The sequence below is a fragment of the Aythya fuligula genome, chromosome 7 (genome assembly GCF_009819795.1).
Source record: "Aythya fuligula isolate bAytFul2 chromosome 7, bAytFul2.pri, whole genome shotgun sequence".
Taxonomy (NCBI): Eukaryota; Metazoa; Chordata; class Aves; order Anseriformes; family Anatidae; genus Aythya; species Aythya fuligula.
Window position 1 is genome coordinate 1,595,856 of NC_045565.1, and position 21,907 is coordinate 1,617,762.

Genomic DNA, 21,907 nt, shown 5'->3' on the forward strand with positions numbered 1-21,907 from the left:
TTTCATTAGCAATCTCAAGACAAGTTTGTATTCAGCTAGGCTTGAACAAAATCAGAGACAGAAACTGGAATCACAAACTCCAGAATTGTCTGGAACATCTTAGGACTGTAGGCTGTACACAGCAACGTGAAATTCAGTGCTAATTTAAACAAAACCTGCTTTATAGCCCATGAAAATATTAACTGAAATGGGTCTATAATGAGAGGACAGATACATAAATCAATCTAAGAAAATATATAAAGAAACCACCAGCTCCCATAGACATACCAGGAGCTAGTGATAGTACAAGTCGTTGCCCCTTTTTGGGTTACGGAATCATTCACAGGTCAATCTCTATTTTCCCTAAGTCTTCTAATTGAATAACTTTACTCGGCTTTTGGGGGAGGAGAGTGTAGGGGATGTTTTCTTCTGAGAACCACATTCTGCTATTTCATATTCAAATTTTGTGATTTGTCATTTTTAGACATACCGGATCATTCGGGATCTTATATCCCTTCTGTGTGTCCCACCTTCCTCACATTTTTGACTTTTTGTTTTTGTTTTTTGTTAGGATGACTGTTGAATATCTGATGAATAAAATGTCCCCCAAAGTGATTTCACATCTTTCGCCTAAAAATGAAAATTCTGTGATCTATGAATCCCATTGTCAATTCTGGTCAGTGAAATATTTACCAAGCCCAGTTTCACAAGTCGCATTAAATTATTCTCTGCATCTTCCTTAAAGACACACTCTCCCATTTCTATTTTAGCAGGGCCTTAGACGCTTTCCATGGTAGAACTTCAGGAGAGATCTAGGCAGTCTTGTATAGACACACTATAACTGCCCCACATTACTAATCTTGAAAATAAAAACAACCCTTCCCCCCAAAAAGGAAAAAACAAACAAACAAACAAACAAACAAACAAATAACAAAAAAAACTGAAAAGCTACTATTTAGATTGCTATTAATCCAGTTCACATTCTGGTACAGGATCTAAAAGTTATATAAAAAATAAAATGTTTTACATAAAGATTATCTACAATAACAGCACAGCTGCATGCAGCTTAAATGAAGCCTTTGATCTTTTCTGTAACCAGCTGACATCCTTGATTCATTTCGCATCACCACTGCTGTGAAGCTCTTTCTCCCCCCAAACTCCCAGATCACTCATAAATAAAAATCTATCATATTAATGTGAAACATAAGGACCTACTGAAATACATTATCTTGAAATAAATCAATTCAACTTAATATTAATCCTTTTCAAGCCTCTGGTCCGTAGTGATTCTATATAACTATTATCAAACACTTTTACTATCAAATGGATAATTCTTTCTACACAAATTTGCTCTACAGGAATGCTGGAAGAAAATAAATTAAAATGTGCAAATGGACCTTAAAAAAATTGAAAATATTAACTATTGCAAAAAATTCATGTACATTACAAAATTCTTTGTGAGAAACTTTGAAGACAGCACTGCCATTGCACTGAATTAGGATGTTCTCAATTGGAAAGCAAAGAGAAGTCCAGTTGATCAATGACTGAGTGGGACTAAGACCCACAGCCAACTTACTCTCTTCCATGTAAAAGAGTTTTTTTAGAAAGTATTTCCTCATTGACATCTCTTCTGGAGTCATCCATAGAACAAAATTTTTAACAACTAAAAATATTTTCGTTGAGTCTGTACTGTTGGAGCTTTAGGACTATATACAGAATTGGATGTTTTGTTGTTGTCTTTTGTTTTCTTACAACACTTTTTCCATTACAGGTTTTCAAAAAATGCAGTTTATAAAACGAAAGAATTAAAAAGTCTGTCATGTATGCAGAACTCAATATTTCAGTTACAGAGCATGGCATAGTTTTGCACGGTTCTAATTTTTAATACAATAACTGGGTGTTAAGAACCAAGAATAAAATCAAAACAAAATACATTTAAAATTAGCTCTGCTGCGTACCTTCTGCTATTGAAATTGAACCAAAATCATTTCTTAGTGTTAGAATGTTCCAGGATAGTTAAGCATTTTGTTCTTCTACACTCCTCTTTGTCTCTCTCAACCTCTCCCCCCTTTTTCTTTCAGCAGCCACATTTTCTAGATGTTACTGTCAATGTTTGGATGTCAAGAACCTTTGGGAACAGAATTTGTTGTCATGTTTAGATACACAGCACTAGGCATAGCAACATCATTTGGTGGTAAAAAATAGTAAAACTAAACTAAACTAAACTACTCCTAATGAAAAATATGTATTGCAGAACAACAGATTTACACAGATCCTAAAATGCCCCAGTAGTATGGAGGTATAGCAGAATTTTAAACTAGGTACTAGTTTGAAAAAAAAGTAATTAGATGCCCAGCACATCTCATGGAATATGAAATTGTCTCTTAAACTCAGGAGAACAATTAAGAATGTGGAAGAGAGGGGCAATATCAACACAAGTAAAGTACCAGATCAGAAGGGCAGAGCAGCCTGGATGGTTGTGCTATCCATGTGTTCTTAATGCACGGTTTCAGCTTTTCTCAGGTACGAGGGGACTTTACTGTCAAAATTACTTTGCACATGTTTCTAATTCCTCTGCTTCAAAAATATTTGGAAGAGATCCACCAAACAGACCTGCTGGTTTATTTGTCTACTACGGAGGCACCTTTGGGTCCCATGTAGGAACCAAAGCTGAAGCCACCCTGCCTGCCATTAGAAGATGCTTGGGAGCATAGCCAACAAGCAGTCTGATGTGGGTTTGAATGCAACTTCTAAAACTAGTTTACTGGAGGAGAAGTCTTGGTCCCTTATTCCTGCTAAGGCTCCTCAGGAGGAATAGCACAGAGCTATTCCTTTAAAAGCAAAGCCACTGCCTCAGGCAAGCCTTGGGGGAACACAGAGTTGACACTTCAGGAACATTTTTAGACACGCAGTGTCCGTGGACTCAAAATAGGATCACATTTGCAGTCACCATCTCTGATGCATCAGAATACACACTTCACATGCCTAAAGCCTCAACTACACAGGTTACTACAACATGTGGCAAATGGTTCTTTACCTGCATCTCTGTGTAAAAAGTGCTTAGCACTATTCAAAAAAACCTTCTGCAACTGATTTTCTGTGCAACTCTTCACAGAAGAATCACTTCAGAAAACTGTACTAGAGCTCCCATCTCGTTAGAGAGAAAATGCACTGCAGTGCCAGAGGGCACAGGATGCACACCCACCAGCATACGCATTTTGAAAATGCTTGCTCAAATGTGCTTAAAGCCTTTTCCCAGCTCCCATTCCCTCTTCAAAGCCTTTGCCATTTTCAGCCCTCATCAGAGAGCCTGACATGTTCCCACTTGGAAGGCAGAAACCCATACCCATCAAGATAAATTAGTGCCCCTAACTTCCTGCTTCAGGAGATCCTCTGCAGGAGAAGCAGGAGCAGCAGCTGCTGTGCCTCAATACATTACCAGTATTGATTCAACAGAGAGAGGAGTAACTTTTCAAATGCTTTTTCCCGTGACAGTGAGAATTTGCTAGCTAGCAGCAGGTATCTCCATCTCCCATGAGTAACACAGCCGTTATCTTAGGCTGTAAGCAACACAGTCATGTTGTCATACAGTAGGCTAACAGCTACACAGCAGCTAGTGTCTGCTTCAGATGATAAAGCTCTGAAAGAAAGAGTCAGATTTGCTAAATACCTTAATAGTCTCTGGAATGTTGAAGTGTTGTCTTTTCTCCTTTAGTCGTCTCAGTACACCGTCCATGGTTTCTTCTACAGATGGAGCTGGTTCCATGCTTGTGGCCTCCCGCGTCCCAGTCTCCTTGGAGGTCCCAGTACTTTCACAATGATCATTTCTTTGGGGTGCTCTGGAGGTACGGTTTTGTTCTTCTGACATTCGGAGTTTCAACTCTGAAAGGCAAATTATTTGGCAAGTAAATAGGTGAGAAATATTTGCAAAGAAGTTTCCCATAACACCATAAGAAAAAAACATCCCAACTTTTTGCATAGAATTATTACACCACAGCTGTGTCGGAAAGTAATTCTGCTTTGCTTCAGCATGGAACACCTTGTATCTGGTTAAAGCGAAATCCAGTGAAGGATGAGATGTATCTAGATCAATGACACTTAAGAAAGCACATAGTTAACCTCTCCAAACCCATCCTTGACATAAAAGGTGTAAGTTACCATGAAGGAGGACTGAAGAGGCACTGGGTTAATGCGTGCAGTCAGGGTAGGAATCAGCACAGAATTTTGGTTGGAATAATGGTAGGAAAAAGACTCAAAAGGGCAAACAGAGCTTCACAGTGATTATAGAAGGCTTGTTTTCTTCAGGGGGTAAGGATGTGGAAGCAGAGATATCTCACTCCCCCACGTAGCTCCCATAAAAGCAGGCTTTCTTTCTAGCTCATACCTGGCTGGTGCAGGACCTTGGACAAGGCAGAAAATTGCTCGCCCCACACCTGTTAAATTTACTGAAATCTATGCAGTAATGTTTTTGTTTGTTTGTTTGTTTTAGCTGTGACAGTCTAAGGACACAGGCCAAGCTTGCAGGGAAAAGTATTAATTTTTATTAAACTCAAAGAGGTAGGAAGAATGGATGAGGCTTACGGTCTTGAGAAAAAGACTTATGAGAACTTGAGTGGTTTTCCATTTCAATTGTACCTGTCTTGTGGATGTTACAAATCTTGCTTCACTTAAAATCAGTGTCATTATTCAGGATAATACAATCAAGGGTGTTCACAGGATGGCTGAGTCAGAGAGATAACTTTCAGAAAGTAAAATATGCTGTTTGGCCACATCCTCTCATTTGCCCTTCCTGAATTTATAACCCAAGGTTCAAGGAAAAAAAGGATCTAATAACTATGCAGCCTTAGGAGAACTTTCCAGCAGAAATTAACTAAAAGATGAGTTTTAATTATTTATTCACCAAAACAACAACGTCTACATCTACATCCTCAACTATTTCCAAAACACATATGAAACATAATATTAGGATTTAATTAGCAGTGAGAATTCATTTATAATGGGAAAAAAACAAACAAACAAACAAACAAAAAACCACATAGATAATTTATAAATAGCCTTTAAAAAAATCAATCAATCCTGGCTATATTTTCTCTGAGGGCAAGCACATTATATTCCCAAAGACATTAATGGAGCTGTGTGCAGACAGTCAAGGGCAAAATTTGAGCCCCAAGACCAAATCAAATAGCAGAGAAAAATCTGTTTTTATGATCAAATAAATAAAAGCTTTAGAGCTATGTAACCTCAGTCCTAAAGAAACTTTTTGCTCCTCCTGTACAAAGAAGCTTTTACCTCTGTCATTCAGTATTTTACATTAATTATAGTGACCTTGCAACAGCATACATAGAAAATATTCTCAATAACATTGCCTTTTATATAAATTTTGACATTTATGAGGGACAGATCACGTCTTTTCCCCTTCCCCTTTTTACCCTTGTTATGAGGATTGACTGACCTAATGTTAACCCCTGCCACTGGGAATCCAGGCAAGTCATGTCACCTTTGTTGTCATTAAGAGACTTATTGTCATGCACTAGTGAAAAATTAGCCGAGCATTAAGAATAGAAAACTAACTTTAAAACATTCCAGGTGCATTCATGCTGCTTCCAAATGCTTCAGCAAGAAAGTGAAATGAGATGCTATTATGTACCTTTGAGCTGCTTGCGACCTTTGGCCAAATCATTCATCCATTTTAGAACTTCAGGATTTGAAGTTTTGTCACCATGTGAAGGCTGAATGTAAAATAAAAAGGAAGAAAAAAGGGAAGTAAGGATTACACAATTAGAAAAAAAAAAAAAAAAAAAAAAAAAAAAAAACAGGCACAAATGCATTAAAACCTATCCACATACTGTGCTAAAATATCCATAGTTCCAGCTCCACTATACCATAGTGTTGCACAGACCATTTTGGCTTGGTCATGGCATGAGTTTATCACGGCTTATCTCTCCTCATTGTGGCACAGCACTACAAGAGTCTGAGTATTTTGGCTCTGATTCTAAAAAAAAAAAACATTTCATTGACTAATTGGATAAGTAACCTCAGTGACTTCAAAAGGACTGGTCAAACACCTAATGTTGGTCAAGTTCCTAGGTGATGTGCAGGATGTTAACTGAATGAAGCACCTTGCAGGGATAAGCCTTAACTGCTTCACAACAGGGATTCTCTTGGGAAACAACACTTTAAACATTTCAACTGAACTGCTTAACTAATTAAGTGGAAAACAAACAAACAAAAACCAAACATGCAACAGAGTGATTTCAAAAGCAAACAACAACAAAAGTTTTGTATATCATTTTTTTCTTTCCATTTAGAATGCTTCCAGATTAAAATCAATTTACACTGCAATTTCAAAACTCAGATATTTTAAACGGCAAAGAAATTTTGCAAAATAAAGCCTCTGAAATAACTTTTTTCACATTTTGATGACTATTTCAATATGAAATTTTACTCCTAGGAGTATATGATGACCACAGGGCAGTACAATTCACAGATGTATGTTTAGGTTTGTAGGCATTAGTGAGATCACAAAGTAATAATACAATTTGCTCCATTTTCATTTTAACATGGTTATAACATATCACAAATTTTCTTGTTTCATACTGTATACATCTTAGCTTCGTGGATATTTTATATGTTTATACGACACAATTCACATTACACAGAACTAGCTTGATGATGAGCAATGATCTTCAATACACTGCATAGAGCCTCAAACATCCCCCATCAGCAACACCTCACAATTCCTATTTCTCTTATTTCTTACATCAACTTCTGTTGGACATTACGCTTTGGAGGTTTACAGGAATCTGCCTGAAAGAAGGAATCTGCATGGCAGAACAAAAGTTTCCAAGCAAATAACTTCATCCACAAAGTAAATAAGTAACTTTTCATCTTTTCAACCATTTCGGTTTACAAGTCTATCAGCTATGTTTAACTGATTTGCACTTCTCACACAGCTAGAAGATGCATATTTTCTAACAAAGATAATCCAAAGGAAATGCAAATTAGTCTCTGCACTACTGAATATACTGAAAGATGATGAAATACATTCCCTCATTAATTATTTTCCAATTTCATAATTTGTTTTGCATAATTTTAAATACACTGGGATTCCTGCCTGCCTTTTGCAGTATTTCCCTTTTCAATCATCTTTTCAATGATTATCTTACCAGGTATTTTTTTTCTTGTTCAAACTTTTCTTCATATTTTCTGATTTTTCTCTTCAGACTCTGAAGATGCTTGGTAAGTTGTGCTATTGTTTGTGGTTCTTTGCACTCTTCACAGTTACATCTAGAAGAACTTCTTGGTCTGAAAAAGCCGAACACATAGCAGAATGATTAAAAAAAAAAAAAAAAACAGCTAAAACGGACTGTGCCTTTTTTCAGGCATACTTAACACTTTCTTAGCACTTTGGAATTGGCAGGTAGATTCTTTCATAGGTTTAGTTTTAGTTTTACAAAGTAAGCATAAAATAATTGCTTTTGCTTGAGGTTACCCCTAGGATACAGTAATAGGTTTACCATATTTCTTTCTCTCTCTCTCTCTCTCTTAATCGTGGGATTTTTGAATATTTTTCAAGTTTAATTTTGTAGGTCACAAACCGATCCAGTACTTCCATTTAATAGCAGCATCTTACTTCACATATCTTCCAAGGACAATAAGATGATTTGTAGAAGTAAACCCAGGGAGTTTATTACTGGGAATAAGCATTTTGAAAGCAATTTAGTTTCTGATTTTTTTAAGTGAATAGGTCTGATTATTATTCATACACAGTTGACTGAGTTATGTACATAAGCTTTTATGAAAGTGTGGTTCCTGACTGACACTCACACCCTGGTTTCTGATATGGACTGTTCATATATTCTATGACTTCCCTCCTACCTAGTGAATGATACAAGCTATAGTTTTATTACAGATTAATTTTTTTATTATTTAGTACCTTGATAATCCCCTCTACCTTAAGTTCACTTATGAAACTACTAAATAACCTTTAAAACTGTCATTGCTAACTTTAATTAACAAAGACTTCAAACAATGCTGTACTGTGTTATTACGGAAAATGCTAGATCCCATTTCCAGTATTGCAAATTAACCACGTTGAAATACTGTATAATATGAAAGTTTCTTAAATATGACATAGAAGTAACTGAGAAACTCAAAGAGTCAGAGATCACACATTGTACAAAAATTACTTAAAATATGTAAGAATTAAAATATATTTTCTTACGTCATGAAAGGTTGAGCACTTGGTGGAGAAGGGGCAGACTCTGTGTCTAGATTAAATCTCTGGCTTTGGCTAAAGATAGAGCAGCGCGGTGACAAAAGAGGATTGTCTCCATCAGTAATGTGATACAGGAGCCGACTGGTCCCTAGGGAGTGATGTTCTTGTGGGCTGCTGTCCATGTCATTCTGCCAGTCTCTCTGTGCTGGTAAAGGCTCTAGAAAACAAACAAAAAAACAAAAACATAAAACAATAGGGATTGAAGGTCATTCACAAGATATTAGTTACTCAGATAAATACAAATCTATACATACAGAAATATTAAAAGACTAAGTAGTCAAAGTAAACATAGCAAATAGTTGAACAAAGTACCATGTGCAGGTTGAACATAGTACTGAGGATGAGAAAATAAAAAGGACAGTTACTGACTTGACATACAGTATCTTTAAATTCCAGAAGAGAAGGTAGGTGGGTGTGTTTGTAAACTATGGAGTATAATATAAAGATGAAGAGTTTCCCAGAAAAGAAGCATTAATTAAAATTTTATAAATCTCTTTGCTTTAGAAAGCCACATTCCTGAAGCCAGAAGATAAGTATACAAAACAGGCTTAATTTTGTAGTTTAGCATTTTGTCCCTTGGTCAAGAGAAAACCAGAACAGAAGTATAGGATTTCCTGATGCTAAGTATCTCTAGTGTTACTTGCAGTATCCTGGAGAATTTCATTAAGTTTTGCCAATAACATACATACAGGTCTGAAGAACACTGGATATGAAACAGCAATAACAAAAAATAACATTCACAGTAGTTATTCAAGGTAATGTACAGTGACTGCTACTTGGAGGAGTCACGCTAACAATACTATGTTAATATTGTCTTTGACTATCAATGGAAACCTCACCTCAGGTGTTCCAAAGGTAAGATTTTTTTAATAGAAATGGTCAAGCTAGACATCAAAATAAGTTATTCTGGTCTGAAAAAGTAGGAACTGGTGAACCTTATCACACTGATTGTACTCATGGCTAACAAGGAAGCTGATGGACACATCACAGAGCCTACCTCCATGGAATACCAAGTGTTCATCTTCCCTTGACTGTTCCTGGGTATACTAATGGGGAGGACCACTGAATCTTCTTCCTCACCATTCAGTGGGTAAAATGGGTGAAGATAATCTAACCTAGTTGATATTCTCTCTATCAGATAATTCTGCTTGAAAACAGATTATACTTCTATGGAGAAACTCCATATCCTCATAAAAAGCTCTCCCCATGAGACCAGAAGGTATATATTAAAGCAAAGAAAGTGCTCCTTTCTTTGTCATACATCTTTCCTCTAGATACTTCCTGCTCTGTAGGTCAAATTCACCTCTCCAAGATATGAGTGCAACTCCCAAAAGTTCTAAACAGAGTATGAGATTCAAGTCCTTCCTGAGATAGATCCAGGAAGACATCTGGGAGAAGGCAAGGATACAATATTGTACCAGTCAAAGGAAATTATTTACACAGACAACATACAGTATAAAGACTAGAATAAAAGCTGTTCTGCAAACAAAAGTGTTGTTTTCCAGCATTTGAACTCTGACTTCCAGTGGACTGAAGATTCCTCCTTTTTCAGGAGGCATTCTGTATTACTGATAAACCATACAGTCACAGACATCTGCCCCTTTGCACATTTACAACCAGGCCATTTTAGTGGGCCAAACCCAGTCTCGGAAATTACAAAACAGGACACCCTCAAAGCTAAACACTTCTGCAAGGTAAATGCAAAGGATGAGTAGTGGCTGGAGCAACCCCAGTGTAAAATGAAACAGAGCTGCACAACATTTGAGGAGGTCCTTTTATCCAGCTAGCAAGATGAAAAGGAGACAACCTGCCTGCCAGGTAGATTTCCCAAAGGCCAAGGCCCTTCCTCTTCCTTGGCACCAGGTCCTCCTGACAGCATCACTCTACTAAAGCTTGCAAACTAAGGAAACTATACCACTTTGGTATGGACCCAAGAACTTAGTCCCTACCATACTATACCACAGATGCATTGAATGCAAAACTCTAACTTATAATCTGCTTTTCTTTTTTCCCTTTAAAAAACCTTGCTTAATAATCCCCCTTGCAATCCTGTATAGTCTTATTTTGCCAGCTCTAATTCAAGATATTTTTCCATATCCAAAAGTAAACTGGAAATTGGTGATATTTCTCAGCAAGAGTTACTATTAATCACTTAAAATTAACTGTTCTGGTTTCATTCACCACACATATAAATACATATGTTTTTTGAATTTTTTGTTGTCTGGGACATGAAATAACAGAAATGAAATGCACTACACAGTCATATTTATATTTAAAATAACACATCTGTACATGTAAATAATTTTTCCTATTGCCTTATTCACTAAGCAAAGGCTACTACTAGGGACATAGTATATATGGCATGTCCTTGAAAGTCTGTTTCTAGCTTGGTGCAAATCTCTGGACTTCTGTCCAAGTTCAACCTAAAATAACAAACAGTCCCACGTGGCAACTGTACCTAAACTGCATCTTTCAGAAGATTTCATTAGTAATTTAAGAGACAGAATTAAAACTGGCTCTATCTATAAAAAATAGAAAGTCATTAAAAACAAGCAAACTAACCATAACACAGATGTTACCAGGAAGGAGAATCCACTGAAATCCATTAACTAAGTAAGCTTTATCTAAAGCAGAAGTTTGAACTGCCAGAGTTACAGAGCATGCTCTGAACTACAAGAGAGAAACGCTACATCATCCAATATTCGCATGTGTAGAGGGAGATAGGCACATAAGAGATAGAGAGTAGGGGTTCACTAACACTTTAAATTAAAACAGAATCAAATTAGAAGAGAAAAAATAATAAAAATAATCAAAGGAAGCCTAACAATTCATCCTAGCAATATATTATGAAACTAACAGAACAAAATAGGTTAGTAAATGACAGGAAAAGGAAATAAAACTCACCCTGCCATAAAGGAAAAAGTCAGTGCAGGTTTTGGATGAGCTGCAAAATGTCTCTACCTGTGCAGCACATACAGATTTGTCTCTGCCTCAGATCCACATCAAGGAATAGCACTGTTGCAAAATTAAATACCTGTATCCAAGAGCCATTAAGGTGTTTGCCTCACTGTGCAAAACCACCAATTTTTTAAGCTAAAAGAATGAAGACCCAGTACAACAGGATATTTAGTATTCTTTACATTCCTTCTGTCTTATAATAATTTGGATTCTACGTACCATTTCTTTAATTGTCCAATGCAAACCTGAAACTGTAGAACATCTTAAGTAGAATACTGTAATTTGTGATCTTTTTAGGTAAATAACTTGCTGCTATTTCTTGCTGAAAATTATAAGCAGTTTCTGAAATAAGTTCTGAATCTAGCATTTATTCAGACATTAAATGTCAATTGCAAAGGGATTACTTACCTATCTGCCTTAATTTTGACCATATGTGGTCAACAATTTAGATATTTGTGTATTCATGTCACTTGTCTGTGAGATGCATTAGTCATATTGCCTTTGACCTATTTTTCACAAACAGTGATTCCTCTTCTACTGAGCATCACGACTCTGCCAGCCCAATGACTACAAGCTATGAATTGACAAAAATAGTGCGGAGCCTTAGGGCTATTTATTTGCAAGGACTGATTTCCATATTGAGGAAAAAGGAAAGATAACACACCACAATTTGCCCATATTGGTAATTTTAAATAAAGCCTCATGAATTATTAAAATCCACATGCTGTAAAACTCACCTTCACTATCTCTCTGCTGATGCATTAAACTAAAATCAATAATAGGAGAAATGAAGTGATATTGGTCTGACAAAAGAATGACAAAAATAGAATTACATGATATGGCAGACGATCTCACACAATACAGACATAGGAAATAAAGAGCATAAATTTACTTGAACAAATTAAACTGAAAATAAAGGAATTGGGATTCCTAAAATCTATCTGAAAAGTACCACTCCTTTGCAGAAAAACAGAGGACTCCAGACATTCCTTTCTGCTCTTTTAACAGGTATCATCCCTTTTTGCATTACATAGCATTTGCATCAGGAAATGGTGCTTTGCATTAGCTCTGCACTGTTTCCCGGAGGACTGCAAATCTGAGATTGAACTGCAAATCACAAGGCTTTCTTATAATTGCAAATGAGAGCACATCATGACACGATCCCTTACCTCCACAACTGGCCCCATCAGGATGCACACTGGTTTGGACTGATGAAGGGGTTGGATCCTTGGGTGCCGGCAGCTGAGGAGTTTCCTCCTGGGTTGGCAGAAATGCAGAGCACAGATCGGTTTCGAGGGCTTGTAGCTTCAACAAAGAATTCTGCAGACAAAAGCAGAACATTGGGCTAGATAGAGAGTAACAAAATACAGAGATAGCTCTTCAACTCACTGAGCCCATCAGAAGCGCCTGCAAAGGGGTGTTCCACTAGCAGCTCTGAGAGGATGTGCAAGAGAACAAACACGCACTATTCCACGAGTTTCCTCACTTCTGGTTATTTAAGTCCCAATTTAAATGGATTATTCGTGACACGTGGGAAAGATGACATCGTCAGCAAAAGACAATTTATTCTAGGAAGGCAAATTGAGATGGTGTCCCTTTTCTTGGTCTTGAAGCAATACACTAAGCAAGTATTTCATTCATTGGGCTGACATCACGATCTGATGATATTATGTCCCTCCCCATTCACCATTCATAAAAAAAAAAAAAAGGTATCCCTCTCCAGCCTATTGTGCAGTACACAGCAGTGAACAAAGAGTTACTGAGAACACACTCCCTCACTGGATTCTTGGAAGAGATTTTTTTTTGATTGGCTTTTTAGAGATACTTCTTTATGTAGACGTTGCTTTTATGTAGGCGGCTGCTGCTTCTACAGGGCAAAAAGATCATTTCCGATCTGCTGCAAAGGCAAAATTGGCAGATCATTGTCACTTGCTGCAGACAAATCAATGGGAATGAGACCCGTTATCTATAACATCACTTCCAGCTACTGTGTCGTGCTTGGTCCATTTCTCATTTTAATCTTTAATGCTGCATGCGATATTCAGCTGTGCAATCTGACAGAAGCATCTTGCTGTGATGTAAACGCTGTGAAAGCCCTAATCACCATCCAACTGGGCGAAATGACTCACTATTGATACCCCGTGCATTCAGCTCCCCTTTCTCAAGGGAAATACAGCTTGCAGCTTAAAACAAAAACACACAAGGCTGTCTTAATAATCACACTGCTGGTGCATTAAGAATATACATAAAATGTTAAATCACACAAATGGTACATATTTGTAAAGAGCATTTTCTGAAAAAAAATATATATATCTGAGTGTCCTGGTTTCAGTTAGCACAGAATTAATTTTCTTCCTAGTAGCTGGTGGAATGCTGTGTTTTGGCTTAGAATGAGAAGAGTGCTGATAACACCCCGATGCTTTAATTGTTGCAGAGCAGTGCTTATACTAAGCCAAGGACATCTCAGCCTTTGCTCTGTCCTGCCAACGGGCAGGCTGGGGGGTGCAGTAAGAGCTGGGAGGGGACAGACCCAGGACAGGTGACCCAAACTAGCCAAAGGGGTATTCCATACCATCTGACGTCATGCTAAACAATATATAGGGGTGGCTAGCCGGGGGGAGGGGGCCGGACTGCTCGGGGTTAGGCTGGGCATCGGTCAGCGGGTGGTGAGCAATTGCATTGTGCATCACTTGTTTGTACATACTATTATTACTTTCGTATTATCACCATTGTATCATCATTATTATTATTGTTATTATTATTTTTGTTATTTTTTTTTCCTGTCTTATTAAACTGTCTTTATCTCAACTCACGGGCTTCACTTTCCATTTCTCTCCCCCGTCCCAGAGAGGGAGGGGGGAGGGTGAGCGAACGGCTGCGTGGTGTTTAGCTGCCGGTCGGGTTAAACCACGACACTGAGTCATAACAGAAAAAAATATTCCTGAAGTTCATACCCTAAAATGCTCTTTTATTTACTGGAATAATTTCTCTTGTGTAAGAATATATCACCTATTTAGTAAGTAGCTTAATATATTTGTACATTATTTTAATTGTAATACAGCTGTTTTATAAGCCCGAGAATTTTATAAGCCAATCTTTTTTTTTTTTTTTTTCTTAAGGAAGGTAAATTAATTTGAATGAAAACAGCAGGGAAGACTTTCAGCCTTGATCCTTTTATAGAATTCAGGCAGTGAAAAGGGACTGGAAAGCAGCTCTTTCAAGGAGATACCTCAAAATAGGGAAGTTTTGAAAAAGCAAGAAGTGATTTTTCCCTGTGAAACTAAGTATGCTGGCTTGAATGGGCACCCATGCCACTAGTTCTTGAAGAGTTTTCATGACCCATAGGGCCTCATTTTCTACAACCTCTCACCCCACCTAGACCCAGTGTGGCTGTGGAGTTACCACAGCAGATGGGCAGTGTTTTACAGTAACTATACAATTTACACAGTAGTGAGAATTCTGATCCCAGCACTGACCTTATCGCATGGACTGCTGATAGCAAGCACCTTTCCAAAATTTTCAAGGGAGTCTCTAAGTCTCCCAGTATGGAGAACATAAACAAATAACTGACAAAAACACCTAACCTTCATGGACTTCAGCATTTGAAAAAAAAATCCCAAGTCAAGAAAACACATTCATTTTGCATCACTATTTCTTATGATACATTAATATTTATGGCAAGCGCAGTATAAGGGCATTCACACAGACTACATTGTTAAACGCTATTTCAGCAATGCCTGTGGTGTAATTCACAAGCTGGTTTATATTGAGTTTTATGTGATGTTTTTTCACCCGTCTGTGGAAGGTGGGTGGATGGCAAATTTCCAGCCCCTGCCAAATACTAAAAAATAAAAAAAAAAAAACAAAAAAAAAAAAAAAACAAAACAAAAAAAAAAACTATAATAATGATAGAAACACATGCTATAATTTCCTGAATATGCCCTTCACAGAGATTTGATGTAGGGACAAAAAGAGTAAGAAATTTTTACCACTTTGATGTTACCAGGTAAATGAATCTGGAGTATGCCATCAACCTCATCTTACTCCTTACAGGAGGGCCCTACTAAAGGGTAGGGATGACCCTGCTGCCTGCCTTGCCCTTCTCTGAGGGGCTGTCTGAAGTACGGGCAAAGGCTGAGCAGCCAGCTGGATCCTGCCAGTCTGGGACCTGCAAACACGTTAGAAGCAAATACAAACAGCTATAATACATAGGGAGGGAAATGTTGGGTCATGGCAGGTACCATCATAATTTTAGGTAAATTCTTCCATGGAAAACCAGTATCACTGGAGAAATTTAAACTATGGCATGTTATAGCAGCTGACAACCTCATCTCAAATACTTCAGACTTGATGCTCATTCCAACCTTATTCTGGTGCCTGCCACTTGTGCTATGCAATAATTCCTGATTCATGCTGATGGAAATGAAAGGACATATCAATATTTGAAATGGATCCTTAAGTTTATTGGAAAGAAAACCAATATTGACACCTCTTAAGAACAGTATTTTGCAAATTTGAAAACGAAGCAATTATAATTGTCTTGGGAAAGGGTTTCTTATATTCGCTGTCCTCTTAAAGTAATTGACAATTCAAATAACTTGAGCTATACCAATTCCACTAGAGGAAGAAGAAACAAAACCCTGCATTATTGCAGATCAAAGATAATGGAAAAATATAGACATTTACAGGAAATCCAAGGAAAACAGAAAGAGATGCAGTGTGGTATTTCATTCCTATTTGTAATTCCTGCTATTGCTTTAAGAAAACATAGTCATTAAAGTATCGTACTCTTGTCTGCTGGAGAAAAAATGGTACAAAAGGATCGCCATTTGCTGAGGAAGTTCAGCCCTGCAGTAAAGAAGCCATCTTTACAAACCAGCAAGCTTGTAGACTGTATCCACTGACCATCTCTCTTTCCAGCAAATGATTATTAAAAATCAAGAGTTGAGGCCTTAGGGCAAGGAATTATTGAGATGACAGATAACTTCTTATATCTAAAGATAAATACCACGCACCTATACTCACACTGTTATATCACTCTGGACAACGCGACGCTGAATGAACAAATGTGCCGTTTATCACCAAAATTCTCTGGCAATGAATGCAAGTCCCATGGAATAGCTTTATATATATATATAAAATGTATTTAATTTTTTTAACTGGTGCTATCAGTACCTGCCTCTCCAGCTGAAGGTCTCCTACATGGGGCCCTGTAACATCAGCCCTATGCACTGTGTCAGTCAGCATAACCAGGGAGCTGCAGCCCAAGGGAAAATGTGCCAAATGGAGCCTCACAGCACAACAAAATTTCCCTTGTTGCACCAAGGGCTATGAAACCATTAAGCCTGCTAATTAATCAGCACTCACAGCAAATCACCAGAGAAAGCAAATAGCTACCAATGGCCGAAAAAGAGCCATTGCTGCTAGAAATAATTTTGCTCCCCGTTTCATTTGATTCCTGTGGAAATGTAAGATCTGGTAAATGTAGGAACTGAGGAAAGAGGGAAAGAGAATGGGTCTGCCCCTTCCCATAGACCCTGCCCAGTGTCAGAAAAGCCTGGACTTGCTGCAGTCGACGTAAACTGAAGCTGCCTTTCCCCACACAATGTTTCTGAATATTCAGGATGGCTGCACCCTGCCCCTGGGCCTGCTCCTGCTGCCCACCCCGGGACAGGAAGGCAGCTATTCCACTATATCCAGTTTATTGACGGATTTACTGGATTTATGAAATCAGCTGGGGCAGAGAAAGAGAATAATCCAAGCTTTCAGAATTTAATGGCCTTTGAAGTGATTCATACAGAAAGGAAACTGAACAAATATCAGCCTGTTCAATTTCCTCACCGTAAGGAAATTAAAAGCAGAGCTAGAGCAGTGACATACAAAAGCATCTCCCTTGCCTTTTAATCTGAGAGTTGAGGTTAAAATAAGATAGGTGTATTTTATACGAATATAAATAAATCTGTGGTATCTGCTAGGGCAATACTCATGTCTTGAGGCAAATGACATTTTCAATTCAAAATTTCCCTTACAAGGAACAAACAAGCAACTATAAGATAGAACAAGATATGCCCTGGGTTTGAATAATGTCACAGGTGACCAGTTAGGAGAGACAACAATTTCTCCAATGCAAGAAGGGAACTTGTTTTCTAATGGCACATTTCCATTTGGGTTTGAAGGAGACCTGAGATATACTACAATCTAAGATTTTGCAAAAGAAAGTTAGCACCAGAATGTAGATCTTGCTCATTCCCCATAAATGATTTACATTTTATTTTCTGATCTATTTATCAGTTTTAATATCTCACAGTTTTTATTATAATATGTTATCTTAACCGCTAAGGAATCCTTAGAATCCAAGAATTTTAAATCTTGTAATTTAAATCTTGTGTGCAGCCAGGAGTTGGACTCAAGGACCCTTGTGGGTGCCTTTGACCTCAGGATTTTCTATGATTCACCAATTTTGGTTCTGGAAATTCTGGTGAAATTTGCAATGGAGCTTCTCAGAAGAAATGATTATTTAGTAATTTCTCCCAGGACCTTACTTGGCTTGACCAGTCCTGAGAATGCTCCCTTATATTGGTCACAGAAAGTGCCTAGTTATTATCAGGATTTTCAACAGTGAGCTGCACAACGATGGCACAAATGCACAGGAAATAACTAAACGTAAGGAGAAAATTAAGTCTGAATTCTTTCAAAAGGACACAACATTGTGGTTTTCTCCTAATGAAAGTCAGGCATCTATTAATAGGCATATTCAGTGGCTCATTATGGAAACAAAGCTGTTTTTCCATGGTTTGACAGGAATACACTTCATTTTCTCCACCTGCCTTTATTGTCATCTTACTCTACACTTAAAATTTTGTCTGCTCTTTGTTTAAGTCCAAGCATGTTTGCAGTACTATCTTCCAGTATTAAGTTTGCTCTATGCTAGTATGCAGATACCCTTATTTGTGGAAGATGCTTTATAATGTTTGCCATTTTCAATAATTGCACAACTTGTTTTCGGCCTTCTGTAAAATGCCTTGACTGTGACAGTTTAGCCCAGGCTCACCCATGGTCACACTGACAGTTTCTCTGTGCTCTTCTCTTATGCTGTGCTCCTGACATAATTACTAGGAAAAAAGCTCCCGTTTTGAGTGTTACAGGTGTTATGTAGCTTTCCTTGCTTTCTCTCTTCCCTCCAACTCTCCCCTCCTACTGACAACCCTACCTTTCAGAATATATTGTACAATTCACAGTTTATTTATACAGGATGTAGCAACCTTGAGACCTTATTTTCAAACAAAACATAATTGATGGTTGAACATATTTAAGCTGTAATGTGATGAAAAAAATCAAATGTTCTTGCAAGACGGCATTTCATTTAGTCAATACTCAATGTTTAATTCTTTTCTGATCAGACAAAAAGCAGCATAGCTCACTTAAAATATTTTTAAAATCTCATTCCAACTTTTAAAACATTATAGTAGTCTTGCATCACATTATTATGCTTTTCTCCAAAAACATGACTAGAATGATTCATTAAAAAGCTAACCTAAAATTCACAAGTGATTACATTATTCCAAGAGCTGAGAATTAACAAAACACAAATATTTGATTCAGAATTTGTAACACCATATTTCAGCTTTTGGTTACACTCACCTCACTTAAGCTGTGCAGTGGCTCAGTTGCTTCCTTTTGTGAAATATATGCTTTCTGATCTAGACTACAAAATAAAACAAGAATTTTCACTCAATAAATTGCTTGTGTGTGCTGCAAATATTTCAAACTTTTCATCATGTCTGTACATAAACTGCAAGTTACAGGATATTTATTGAAAAAATAACATTTCTATGAAATTTACTTCTGTATTTTATACCTCATGCAAAAAACACTGGTGATTTTATGGAATTCTACATAATATATTTAAACTCTGAATGAGAATCTGGAAACTATAACGTTAAAGTGTGGGCTCACTCTCTCATACAAAGAGTCCTGCGGCAGCATGATTGGCTCTCAGCATCATAAGCTAATAGGGTTAAAGCCAAAAATAAGTCCAAACATTTAAACCTAAGTACGATTTGTCCCACATGCTTTAAGTTAAGAACAAAACTTTTCCTGTATCAGAGCCATAAAGAATAAATCTTTCTGTATTTCTACTTGATGGTATTTTAGGCTCCCAGTCGTCAACTTTCTGCTTAAGTACTCTTTTGCAAATTTCATAAAGACTCACAGGACTCTCAAGAGGAGCTGGAAAACCTTTAAACAATAGAGATTTCCATGTGTTCATAGCTTTGCTTTTCTCTCGGTGTATCACCACTTCTCCATGCAGAAATAGGAAAAGAAGGTCCTGGACCAGCAAGGGGAAAATCTCTTCCTGCTGACTAGCTAGTGAGAGGATTGTGCCATATCCAGGCAGATGTAGTCATTTCCTAGGGATCCACATGCACAACAGCTTCAGGGTTAGTTACAGGCATCTATCAAGGACTGAAACTGAAGCCTAATAAAAACCTGCCGTGGATTAGGTGAGAAACCTGCAGAGCCTGATACCACAGTTCTATCATTTCCCAAAGCAGATGCTCTCTTTCCACATAAAACTTCAAAGATTGACATGGGTGTATCAGAGGTTGACTTGCAACAACAGCATTCAGCTGAAGCAAGAAAACCATTGCTGTCTCAGAGAATGAGATTTCTCATTACTGAAAAGGTGGCAATATTTGTTCAAGGCTTGTCCCTGCAAGAACTCACTCGTGGATGTGATCAAAATCATTACAATACCCAGATTCCCTTGGACAAAATAATTCATATTTTTCAACCTATCATGCTCAGTCTCATCCCAGCAAAACCAAGCAGTTTTAAAAGTCTCTAGAGACAACAAAGTACAGAGAGATACACAGTCCTCTGTGTAGTTCTTAACCAAGAACTATGTAGTTCTTCATAGATTTATGATGCATTTAAAGACTGAAACGTGCACAAAGTCTGCCACAAAAACTTTCGATACTAAAATAGACATGATAGTCATAGTAGAATGAACATCCACTTGCCTTCAAAAAGGCTCTGAGATGTGCAAAGTCTGTAGGAACAAAAAGGAGCCGTTTTGGTGGTGGCACATGTAGCACCAGCATGGGAGGCCTCCCAGGCCAGCCAGCACGAAGCTCACTGAAGATATATTGCTCAGAAGTGCATGAGTGATTGCTGGAGGTACTTAAGCAGCAAGGTGCCTTTGGCTGACTGTTGTACCAGCATCTATCTACATGTCTGTATAGCTCTCCGCATGTATATTTTAGTGCCATTTCTCCTAAAAATGAATAGCAAACATCTCTGTAATGTGAAGAGAACAGAAGGAAAACCAAATTGCAGAAGCAAAAAGATTAATGCCTAACAACTGATCTCTAGCTTTTACCCAGCAGCGACAACAGTATGAGGCAGCAGAAAAGTTTTACAAGACTATGAAATACCATGGGGAGTCAAAGAACTAGCTGAGTAGGGAAAAGTGTTCCTAGTTTTGTTGTTTTGTTTAATAACACATAAGGAAGGACCTGCAAGACTACAAACAGCCGAAGAATCAATCCGCTAATGAAGATAAAAATATTTAGAGTGATTTTATGACATTGAACAAGTGCTAGACAAGTGGAAAGGAAGAAAAGGACATGTCAAATTTGTTCTCTTCTGGTATTATTTGGATGACTCTTTTCAGGGTGCATCAGATGAGCAGAACTTAACCTACCTCAGCAAAAGAAAACAAAAAAGCTAAAGAAGGACATTAGCAGTTCTTATAGACGCAGGATGATATTCTACATAATTCACAGCTATATCACTCATGAATTCTGCACTCTGGAGGGTAAAAAGATTACAGCATCCCTGCAGTACTACCTGTCTCATTTAGGACGATGTACTTGTCTACTGTTTTGGGGATGCAGAAGTCTTGCATTTTACTCTTTATTTCACTAAAAATACTAGAATAAGATGTTCTTAGCTTTATGTTCTTTGGGTTCAGAAGATGCTAAATATTTTTTTCTGAAATCGTTAATGTGAATAAACATTTTTGTGTGAAAAAACATTAACAGCCGTCTATATATGCTGAGCTAATCCTATTCTATAGAGTTTTGGGGTGTGCTTCTTTGTTTTCACCGAGATTAACCGCTCTGCTAGGCAAACGCAGGTTATCTGATTGTCACCAGGCAACAAAGGGCTTACAATTCAATAACTAAGGGTTGGATCCTACTCTCATTAAAAGTCAATCACAAATTATCCATTAACTTCAAAAGCAGCAGTAAGAAGCCCTAATTTTCCATCTGTACTGAGAACATTAAAATTATTTTGAACTGCAGCTGAAATTTTGAATAATTGCAGACAACCCTTATTTTGTATTATTGACGTCACATAAAATAATGAAAATGTAATTCTCTCTATAGCTACTATTCAAATATGTGTAACATAATTCTTTACAAAATATAAAAAGCCTGATCTCTCACCCTTCCTGCAGTCTGGCAGCTCTGGCTTTGGCAGAATTATTGTGTTCTGCTATGGCACAGATGACAAAGATTCAATCCAATAACATGTACATTTGAAGCTTGTGGACATAAAAAAAAATCTAAATGTTAATTATCATAACAGAGCTCCTAACAGACTTCAAGGAGAGGATGAATTTGCATGAGCAGTGAGCAGTTTAAAAAAAAAAAAAAACAGACCAAAACATGTAAAGTATTGAAT

General features: G+C 37.4%; 1 protein-coding gene across 2 annotated transcripts in view; it reads right to left on the reverse strand.

Moving 5' to 3' along the window:
- Positions 1 to 21,907, reverse strand: part of FAM13C (family with sequence similarity 13 member C) — a 48,932-nt gene that overhangs the window by 8,865 nt on the left and 18,160 nt on the right. For both annotated transcript variants that reach the window (XM_032191727.1, XM_032191726.1), the window contains exons 5-10: positions 18,857 to 18,920; positions 12,385 to 12,535; positions 8,204 to 8,414; positions 7,146 to 7,284; positions 5,627 to 5,708; positions 3,650 to 3,861 (exon numbers count right to left, since the gene is read on the reverse strand). In XM_032191727.1, the coding sequence (XP_032047618.1) occupies positions 3,650 to 3,861; positions 5,627 to 5,708; positions 7,146 to 7,284; positions 8,204 to 8,414; positions 12,385 to 12,535; positions 18,857 to 18,920 (859 nt within the window). The remainder of the gene's footprint in view (positions 1 to 3,649; positions 3,862 to 5,626; positions 5,709 to 7,145; positions 7,285 to 8,203; positions 8,415 to 12,384; positions 12,536 to 18,856; positions 18,921 to 21,907) is intronic.